Below are 11,426 nucleotides of genomic sequence, written 5' to 3'. Positions count from 1 at the left end.
TTTATTTATATTTATATAAATAGCAATAGGGTGCTCACTTCGCGATGGAATTGTCTGTAACACTGTGAAAGCAGGGAACCTGACCGTACATTGAGAACATCTCCCATGAATTTATCAAGATGTACGGGAGATATTCCTAATTTACGGCTGGATGCTTCAGTAGCAAAACTTTTACTTACAGGAGATCTGGGCTCACTCTTCACTAGTCGGTACTCAGTGATCACCAAACTAGTGACGAAGCATGGATTAAGGACTGGACCGGGTTCAGAAAATGGACCCTCCATTCCAGAGATAAGACAATCAGACTTCAGAACCCGATTTGTGGTTGGAAAATTACCGAAATGCCCTTGCGCATCCTGAAGATACCAGAGTAGTAGACAGACGTGAGGAGAGTAGCGTTGTGGATTGGATGAGAGAGTCAGACCATTTGAACCAAGTTGGGTTGGGCCGAGTCCATAAGGACTGGTCTGTTGCAAGCCCAGCATGGTTGACTTGGGATTGGCTGGCAGAGGCCCCCACCAGTCATCATATCTTTCACGTCAAACCACGTACTCTTGAAGCTTATTTTACTGAACTCAGTCTTTATTGTCTTAAGTTTTTGCAAACGTCTGGGCCCCGGGGCCTCTGGGCCTTCGTTCGGTGGGGCCCACAAACAGACAAAAAAGCTGATTGGCTCCCAATTCCTCGTGTTGTTTTCAGATATATGGACTGAACTTTTGTCTCCATTATTGTTCAACAAAAGAATGCTCTGTTTGTTTCTTGGTTGGGCCCCAACTCATCTCCCTGCGTGCTACCTCTCATATATGTCTCATTCGTGTAGAGGAAACTTTTTTCTAACAATAAAGACAATTGAAAAATGTATAAACTATAAATCTATCTATATTATTATTAAAAATTGAATGATATTGTGAAACTTCTGTTTGATTAAAATATCTCAATTTTTTAATTTGATTTTTCTCTAATTATGAAGACAAAAATATAATTTGAACAACCACTTTTTTCTTATTTAAAATCCTTTTATTAAGTCTTATATTTAAGGTATTATTTCTCATTAATATTAATTAAATCATATTCTTAATTAGAATATCCTTATTTTTTATTTTTGAATTTGGTTATTCTCTAATTGTCGGGACACAAAATATAATTTGGACTACTATATTTGGGGTATTAACTCTCATTCTTTCATTGAATTATATATTAATTAACCATACTAAAGAAAAATAAGTATGGCAAAAAATAATTATTTTTATTAATTATAGAAATAAAATACGAATTTAAAACCAACCCTAAAACAAATTTGTTTTCTTATTTAATAGCAAGTCACTAATTCAACCTTTTCGTCATATGTGTCAACCCTAAGGATCCTAATTAAATAATAATAAAAATTAAAAAATATGAAAATGCATAAAAATATAAAAAAATATAAAAAAAAAACATTTGAGCACATCTCCAAAATCATATATTCATCATATTAAAAAATAAATAAATGTGATAAATGAAAAAAAAAATTATGAACCCGGAAATATAAAAAATTTTGAAAACATATTATTTACTATCATCTTCATCAACAAAAAATTGCCACGTTCACACATATTATTTGATCAAAGAAAAGAATGGTGAAACAGGATTCACGCAGCTAACCCTGATAATGATCTAATAAATTTAAACCAAAATAAAGTCTTTAAAATTTTAGATGTCATCCATATTGCTTTGTACATGGGCAAAAAAGCTAGAACATAAATCAAAACCTAAGAAGAGGAAGAAGAAAAGGAATCTAGTTTAATCAAATGCAACTCGAAACAAGTAAATAAATGAATCCATTCGGATTGGGCTACATATTTTCTGCATTGATTTCCCTCCCTTTTGATAATGGTAGCCTCTATCAGGCTTTGAGGCGGGACTTGTTCTGTTCTAGAATGTGACAAGTTAATGAAATGAAACAGAAAAAGATGAATAAACACTACCTTAATCCATGCCCCAGTAAATTGTAAATTCATAGTGGGTTTAGGACCCTTTTATTTTTTACATGGTTTTTAAAACCGAACCAGACCGGACAGTCGGACCAGAAAAATCGGGAACCAGTCACCCGTTTTCCCCAAAACCACTTTTTTCCCCAAAACTGTTGATTTTGGTCAGCAAACCGCTGAACCAGCCGATTAACCGTTTGAATGGTTTGACCATTTTTCAATTTTTTTTTATTTTTTTATTTTTTTGACAGAATGGGCCTACCATTCAGGTCAAACAGTCAGACCATTCGAACCGGTAACCAAACCCCTGACCGGTTCGGTTTTAAAAACCATGATTTTTGTTCGTGTTATGACTTGGGAATTGGAACCACCTTCTAACCATTCAACGCTTACTCGAGAACCAGGCCTCGCTCCAGTTGCAGCCCATATTCATATGGCGTCATTTATCATTATCTCTTTCCTCTTTTCGCTCTTAATTTAACAGTGGTATGGTTTAAAATAGAATGGATTGGTGAAACATGATTCATGTAGACAACCCCACAGTTGGGATAAGGCATGTAAGACGATGATGATGATGCCAAGGCCTTCAGTACAGTCTGTCTTTATATCCACCTATTTTCTGTTTTTCTTTTTCTTAAGCTCCCTACTTAATTGAATGATAAGTAAGATTCTGACTCTGGAGGTTTCCTACCCCCAATTGGGAAGCAACTAGAAGGTCAGGAGTTGGGAAAGACACCCCTGTTAATAGAGACAACAAAATGTACCGAAGCAGCATATGCATCATGTTAAAACACTAAAGTACATGAATTATGGAGGCCATGAGTAGTTTGTACATGCTCTTGGAATGTCTGAATTAAGTATACCACATAGCAGCTACCTCGTGGGGATGTAGTTTATGCAGATCCTGGTTAAATTGCCTACCTGAAATGAAAGCAAGTGTTAAAATAAGTCAGTAGCGAGTCAGGGGATGGGGGGTTTGCAGAGCTCTTGGCTCTTACGGTAACTAATACTTTTAGCTCAATTAATCTGATGGAAGCTACTATTACCAGAAAATAATGAACTGGACGATGTCAACTGATTCTAAAAAAACTATACAGAGAGGGCAGGAGCATCTATCTAAGCCGGTGGCAGGGGGCGTCGACAAGTTGGGCATTCCATCTTTATATCCATCCACCTTTGTAAACAACCCGAATGGAAGAAATGATCACAGGGAGTCACCTGTATGAAGATTTCCCTATTTAGTCAGGTCAATAGCTCCATCAAAGATTCAATTCAGATAAAAAGGCTATAAATGATTAATAATACGAAACAAAATAGGCACAAAGATTTCATCAAGTACCATGCAATCATTTGATCGTTGTGTAAGATCAATGGCAGTCATGCAAATAACGCAATCAATAGCTTGACTAGTATCTTGATCAAACCTTCTATAATAACTATATTTCTCAGGTAGGATCTGCCAACCACCATCACAAGTCAGTTCCCATTAACTAATCAAGGTAAGTTCTCTGTATAAGCAGCATGCTAACATGACATGAAATAGTTTATCTAAAGAACATAACCCCTACTTGGCAATTCAAACTCATTTACATGTTAACATGTACTACCATGCAAGAGAGTTGAACATTGGTAATTAGTGCATTTTTTAAACAAGGATTTTGGCATTGTTTTATGTTTATTTTTATTGCATAAAATCTACAATACCAGAAAGACATGGTAACGGAAGAGTTTTGACCAATCAAAACCCACTCATAAATTTTGACAAATACTGGTTGATTGGTTTACCTATTTATGATACCCGTTGATTGGTCACAAATTTTTCGGATATCATGTTGTTCTGGAATCATAGTCGAGCCCAAAAATTATAGACCCTCTTTTCTAATGAGTTAAGTGATACATGTATTGCATCCTTAACATCCAACAATAATTGATATAGTAGAGGAGAACTGAGTTATAAAGGGCCCTGATCCTTGAGAACATGAATTGAAACTTGGTAAGAATCCCCTGGAGACTTTATTGTTGCATGGTAATTGTTTGCAAGTGAAAATGACTGCAAAATAAGTCTAGATAGATATCAGAAAGACATGAAAAAGAAAAAAAAAAAGAGTCTAGAAAAGTATAATGGTTTCATTACAGGTTGCAAAGACGACAAAACAGGTAGGTTCCTGATAGGAATCGATCAGCACCCTTGAAGACTTATTCTAGAAAGAAGGCCTTACAACAGGTCCTGATATAGCATATTGAATACCAAGGGTATTTTTGTCATTTTTGCAATTTTCTGTGGGGTCCAATGATGGGGTTTAAATTGTCTAGTTATAGTTTGTTTATGTTTAAAATTTCAGTCATTGCATAAGTAGGATTAGAGTTATTGAGTCTTCTTTGAATTGAAATAGGATATGACAACTTAGTTTGAATCCTACTAGGATTATTGAGTCTAACAGTTTTACTCCTAAGACTATTATGAGTCTACCAGTTTGACTCCTAGGATTATTATGAGTTTAGAGTCTATAAATATGCATGGACGTTTTACACAAAGGCAATGAAATATATTGAGTTTTCTTCAGCTTATGCAAGCTATGGTGATTGGTAAGTGATTCCCATGCCCTAGAGTGATTCTAGGAACCCTGTGAGTGATTCCAGGTATTTTCTCTTTTATTCCTTCAAGAAGCCATTACAGCTGTCAATAGCCATAAAACTTTGATCAAGAAGACCATTCAACATTCTTTAAGGACTAGAACTGAGCTGGTCCTACATCAGTCCTACTAAGGTGAAATGGTGTCTACAGTTAATGCAATGGCTTGGGTCCCTTTTTGTGGATATTGCATTTCAGATGTCTAGATAACCCATGAGTCTAAAATGTCATTACCTGATGCTGACATGAAGAATAATGAATCATTTTCATAGTTGTATCTTCTATACAGATTTACAAAAAAATCAAGTAAAAAAACTAAGGACTAACAGAGAGAAGTGGCCAGTATGCATATTCAAAATAATAACATGCTATCGATACTTAAAAGATCATTCCAGCATCTGGTTGATGTGAATAGACAGATACTTTAGTATGCTTAAAGAAAAATGCACAGCTCAAGAACGGCAGAAAGGTAACCGTAATAATGAAAAATAATTCAAACCTGGCGAGGTATGAGACACCGAGATCCAAGATAATGCTGAAGAAGAAGAATCGATGCTTGGAGCCCCATGAGTACCACCAAAAAGATGCACCAATTCTTGTCTTGTTCAATGCGCATGAAATTGTTTGGGCAACCAAAGACATACAATGGAATTGCTAGCCGGGTAACAGTTATGCCTAATATGTAATGAGGATGTAATGGTTTTCTTGAATCACGTATAATATTAGTGACTATTTGAGGTATCCAGAAGGAGTACATAAGGAGAAGAATAGGACGCAGAAAATTATGAAACTCATACATGAATAGAATGCCTCCCAAAAGAATACCATCTGCAAATAAAACACTTGTATTAGATTTTACTATAGGAACCAACCAGAGTCACTTAAGTCAACAGAGCTTGAAATTCCTTTTTTTCTCTAATAATATACGACAACAATGAAAACCAAATAGCTGGTATCATGGTTTAACAAAGGATTGGGATCAATCGAGTAATAATGACCATGTAGGTCTATTATCTGTATATAGGAACATGGTTTGCAATTTCAATAACAATGAACATTTCACATTGCACAGATGGAGAATTTTGGGGATCTTTCACTAATTTTGTTAAAATGCTACAAAAAATGTAAAGAAATCAAGGAAAAATACTAAAAATATACAATTGTTAATAAAACTCCGTGTATAGTTAGAAGTATAGTTGCACATTTTAAGACTCAAAAACCATAGTAAACAACTATGAATCTATGAGTATCAAATAAAAGAAGATTAAGAGAGTTAAATAGGCATTTCTCTGTCTCCCTTCTAGTTTTTAGCCATCTTCTCTTCTATGCATATCTCATTCACTTGTGATTTTACTTCTGTCTTTTCTGTTACTACTAGTAATTGTGCACATGCTTTGCAGATGGCAATTTTTCTTATACATTTTTTTCTGTACAAGAAAAAATTATTCTTATTTGCCACACTTATTTTTATTTAATATGATGAATATTCAATATTAGAGATGTGCCCAAATATTTTCTTCAATTATTTTTGCATTTTTTATACTTTTATGTGTTTTCATCTTTTTAATTTCTATTATTATTTAATAAAAAGGTTGAATTGTTGACTGGCCACCAAACAGGAAAAAAACATCATTTTTGGGCCAGTTTTAAATTTGTATTTTATTTTTATCATCACTAAAAACAATTATTCTTTGTCACTTATTTTTCTTTAATATGGTTAATTAATATAGGATTCAATGAAATAATGAAAGTTAACACCCTAAACATAAGGCTTAATAAGAGGGAATTGAATTTGGAAAAATGTAGTTGTTCAAATTACATTGTATCCTCACAATTAGATCATAGTTGTCAAGGCGACGCCTAGGCGCCACTATGCGGTTTTTGAAGGTCGCCTCGCCCAAACGCCATACTTCTTCTTCAAAAAACAGGGGCTCGCCAGTCCTTTTCTTTTTTTTTTCGAAAAAACAAGGGCTCCACCCCTATACTCCTCAGTCCTCCCTTTCTCCACTTCTTCTTCTTCTTCTTCTTCTTCTTCTTCTTAGATATCAGCATTTTTTACATTTTTTTTTGAAAAACAGAGGCTCCGCCAGTCCTCCCTTTCTTCTTCTTCTTCTCCTCCTCCTCATCCTTTCTCTTCTTAGATATCAGTTCAGTCGAAAAAACAGGGGCTCGCCAGTCCTTTTCTTTTTTGTTTTTTTTTTTCGAAAAAACAAGGGCTCCGGCCCTATACTCCACACACCCCATGAGTGGTGTTCTCAGTCAGTCACTCTCACTCTCTCAGTCGTCAGTCCGCCCCATGAGTCCCTTTTTTTGAATAAAACAGGGGCTCCACCCTACTCTTCTCCTCCCTTCAGTCATTCACAGTTTCACACTTGAAGTCTTGAATCATCTCAGTTTTTAATCTCTTCTCTAATCTCTTCTTTGATTCTTCTTCTTCTCATTCAATTTTTTTTATATCATTAATATATATGATTATGTGGCTGATTTTTTTATGGCTGAATTAAATGTCTTGAATCTGGAACTTGAATTAAATGTTTATGTCTGATTCTTCTTCTCATTCAAATTTTTTATGGCTGATTCATGATTGTATGGATGAATTGAATCAAATGTTTTTTATGTCTGAATTACATGTCTGAAAAGCATATATCTCGCCTGGGCGCCCTATGGTCGCCTAGCCTCGCCTGGGCGCCCTATGGTCGCCTAGCCTCGCCTAGGCGCCTTGAAAACTATGAATTAGACAGGGACCAAATTCATAAATAGGTGTATTTTAGTCAAGAATAGGATTCAATGAATGTTAATGGGAATTAATACCTTAAATATAAGACTTAATGAAAGGGATTTGAATGAAGAGAAAAGTGGTTGTCCAAATTACACTTCTGTCCTTACAATTAGAGAAGGACCAAATTCAAAAATTGGGGTATTTAGTCAAACAAAGGTTCCACACTACCATTCACACTTTTAATAGTAGTATAGATATGTTCTAATTAGACTCAAAATCCTCTTGCATAATTGTCGACTTGTTTCTTTTTTTTTTTAATTATATTGGCTTAATAAGTGTATTGTATTCAAAACAATGTTTTAAAATGTAGAGGCGTGTTGTGAGGTATTCCACTACCTGGAGGCATGAGGCATAGTTCAGAACGTAAGAGGTGTAAGCCTCCCAAGCACAAGGATGTGTGTTAGCACCCAATTTTTACTCGCCCTTCACCCTACCTCTTTGGTACTCCAAAAACTTGAAACACAACCAGATCAACTTGAGACTTCCAAAACCCGAGAAAACCCTCTTTGACACAATCCACAAGACAAATGAGAACCTTGATCAGACATCATCCCCAAACTTGGAACTAAACTCTAAAAATCCATCATTCGTCACGCTAACTTCCTTTCTAACGGCCCCGATCTATGCGATATCCAAATTCCAACTCCTCCAAAATCAAATCCAACATATCTATCACCCCAAGATCACTAGGAATTAATCAACTAGCGAATCCCACCACGAATCTTCAACAACCAACCACAAAAAATCAAGATCCCATTCGGATGGCCCTGAACGATTACCAAGATTGACCATATATTTCTCAGATCAGAACTATCCACTTGACTCCTCACCCTAATCCATGCCTACCTACCAAATTGTAGCTCAAAATTCCCTCGTTTAACCCCCCATCAAGCCTAGATACTATTCCAACAAATCTCATTAATTGGAGCCTACCATCCATCATCCCAACTTCACATGACAAATCAAACCTTACCACTGTGTTCAAAAACCCAAAAAACCCTAGCATGAAAAATCTCACGACCAAACACCTCCGTTTGACTTGAAAAAGTAAAATTCCATTTCAAACCCTCTTGTTAATTGGAAAACCATAAGCTAAGACCATGATCTGAACTAAATCAATCAATCTGCACCCCTGATAAAAAATCCATCACTTCCATTAGATTCAGGATGACCAAAAGTGCCAACCCACCAAATTTCATCCCAAAATTCCTCCATTTCACCCTTCATCAAATAAAGATTCTATTTCAACAAATCTCGTAAATCCGAACTTGTCAACCATAGATCTCCATCATCCTGACCCCATTTGTCCGATCAGACCTCACCACTGTGTTCAGAGACCCAAAAAACCCCAGGACACCAAATTTCATGACCAGACTCATTCATTTGACCGTTAAACTAGGAAGATACCATTTTAACGTACCAGATTAAATTGTCACGTCATCTGGCCCAACCTAAATCCTTAAAAGGGTGATAGCTGATGTCAAACCCATTCTTGACCCATTAGAACACCTGGACTAATCAAACAAAGCCTAATAGACCCAAAAAGCTCAAAATACCAAACAAACCCCTACTTAAGACCAAGAAAAGATAAAACAGCTTTTAAAAGTTCATCAAATTTACATTTTCTACCACTGACAGCCCTAAATACGAGACTGTAACGTCTGGCACGCCCCAAGCTCCCATTGGACGCACAAAACCCATAAAAACCACCCCCTAATCGAAGAAAATGTTTCATCAAACAAAAAAACTTCACTGGGCACCTATTTCTTTGAAGAATCTTTGCCTATTTCAGTGAAAGAACTCTGCTCAGTCACAGGCACTGTAGTTGAGCGAATTTCAGACCCATCTCCTTCCATTTTCTCTATAAATAGAGGCCCAACTCAAGCTTGAAGAAAAGGGACCTGAGAGGCAACCTGAAGAGAGGGAAGAAAGGAAACCTAAGAAAGGCCCTAGAAAAGAGAAGAGGAGAGGAGAGTTTTCAAACTCCTGTAACACACCCAAGTTGCTTGAAATCCCAAAATCCTTGAAGCCAAGCTCAAGCCTCATCCTCTATTTTCTAGACTCAACACCAGAAATGCCCAATCTAGCTCCTGCCTTGTTCAAGTTTCATTTGAAGTCCTTTCAACTACTAGAAAGATTGTTTCAAGGCCAAACACGAGAGGTAAGCCTCTCATTCCACCGTACCTTTTCTTTTAGTTTAGTTTTAGGTTGCTTAAAGCCCTAAAATCTTGGGAAACTTGCATTCCCAACTTCCTTCGGACTAAGAAAAAGAGGTAGAGAGGCGAGGGTCTTAGGGAAACTAGTACCTAAGACCCGATAACATCACCTCAAATCAATTCTAGGCGAAGTTGGGAACATTCTCGCCAGATTTCAGGGGTCTGAGCAATCTTGTTAGTTTGTGTTTTGCCGAAATTTGAGCCTGAACAACTCCCGTATTGGGTTGCTACAACAGCTTGGAGAGAGGGGTTCTTAATACCTTCCCTCTCCCAATCCTTAGAACCCGAAACCTCTTGGTTGTGTGCCTTTCCCATGGAGGACGAAGTCACTATCAAAGACTTAAATCAAACTTTTCAAACCTGAAAATGAGGGCCCATTTCCTCTAAAAAAATGGGTGGCGACTCCAACTCCTTTGAGCCGGCCATGAGCTTCTCAGAGCTCACAATGTGTACACATTGATAATTATCTTATTTCATCCTTTCTTTTTCTTCTTTTCCTGGGACAAAAATAGAGGCTCAGCCCCTCCATTTTCTGAATTTTATTTTCTTTCTTCATTTTTTTCATGAACATTTTGATTTTCTATGTTTTAAATGAAGTTTATACGTTTTTATGAAGATTATAGACAATTACTAGTGAAATATGGTTGCTGCTTGCTATGGAACCTGAGGAATTTCCCTAGGATTAATGGTTTTTGCTCCAAAAAATAAAATCCATCACCTAGACAATGCAACAAGGTTCCCCCCTATTGCGGAACCTTGCCTTGGCGCCTTGAAAAACTATGATGTATTGTGGAACTCAATAAGTCCAATGACTATTTAGGTACATTCCTTGCCTTGACAAGGAAAAATACAATCAAGATAGAATTAACAACTAGGATTCATGAAATAATGTTCCTTACTAGACAATGTAAGTAACTTCTATTAGAATATTTTCAAGAAGATCCATTCAATTTGAGGAATGATATGAAATTATGAATTTACTTGAGAATGACAAGGTCAAACCACTATGGAGCAATAATGAAATTTAAAATCTTCTCTTTATAAGTTCAAGGATATCCTTTTTGAGATTTGACATTGATTTGATTTCGATGCATTGGCTTATAAGTGACAATATCACTTGTATGTTCTTTCAATATGGTCATATATTTTCTGATCAATTATTCAGAATAGTTCATTTTGTATAATGGTAGTGTTTTATCTTTTCAGTGTTACCCTAGTTGAGGCTGGTGCTGTAGGGAGTTTCCTGGGAGCAACAGGTGCAGACTCTACTTCAAATTGGTTTTAGATGAAAAGAATGGGGATAGGGAGTTAGAAGAAGGTGAGGCTGTTGGATTAAAGAGAGATGCTGGGTTGGAAGGTGGGCTTGGTAGAAGTGATTTGATGGAGGCTTCAGTAAAAGAGTTGAGTTCGAGTTATTGTAGTTGGTACTTGGTAAAGTGGGAGTTGAGTTGGGCCCCATAAGATCGGAAAATCAAAGCTTACCCTGAATCAGTGAAGAAACTTTGCTGTCGGCTTTAGTATAGTGTTTATTGGAGAAGAAGAAGACGGTTAGGCAGTTAAAAGATTTAAGGATTCTAAAAGTGGTCAACTGAATCTCATCACTAATGTTTTTTTCTCAAATCAAATTAGGTTAATGGGAATCAGGTCCTTCTAAAAGTTTTAAAAAAGTGTACAAACAGAAGGAAGTCAGAAGAGATAGACCCTCTTCTAAGTTAATTGACAGAGGGTCACCAACAAGTCAGATGGTGAACGCTTATGACAAGAGCATGAATTCTGAAAATGCAATTCAAATCTTCAAGGATGGAGAGGAGCGAGATGCTTGTCCAAATTTG

At 36.4% G+C, this 11,426-nt stretch overlaps 1 protein-coding gene across 1 annotated transcript in view; it reads right to left on the bottom strand.

Moving 5' to 3' along the window:
• Positions 1-2,456: 2,456 nt before the first annotated feature.
• LOC148875928 (transmembrane E3 ubiquitin-protein ligase FLY2-like) overlaps positions 2,457-11,426 on the bottom strand; it is a 62,928-nt gene continuing 53,958 nt past the window's right edge. Inside the window, exons 12-15 of the mRNA XM_088965749.1 lie at positions 5,099-5,427; positions 3,307-3,423; positions 3,014-3,185; positions 2,457-2,888 (exon numbers count right to left, since the gene is read on the bottom strand). Of these exons, the coding sequence (XP_088821875.1) occupies positions 3,084-3,185; positions 3,307-3,423; positions 5,099-5,427 (548 nt within the window). The 3' untranslated portion in view covers positions 2,457-2,888; positions 3,014-3,083. The remainder of the gene's footprint in view (positions 2,889-3,013; positions 3,186-3,306; positions 3,424-5,098; positions 5,428-11,426) is intronic.

Source organism: Nelumbo lutea, chromosome 1 (assembly GCF_056320005.1).
Source record: "Nelumbo lutea isolate HS-2025 chromosome 1, American lotus-T2T, whole genome shotgun sequence".
NCBI lineage: Eukaryota > Viridiplantae > Streptophyta > Magnoliopsida > Proteales > Nelumbonaceae > Nelumbo > Nelumbo lutea.
The sequence above is the reverse complement of the archived record's forward strand: the minus strand, read 5'-3'. Positions and strand labels throughout refer to the sequence as shown.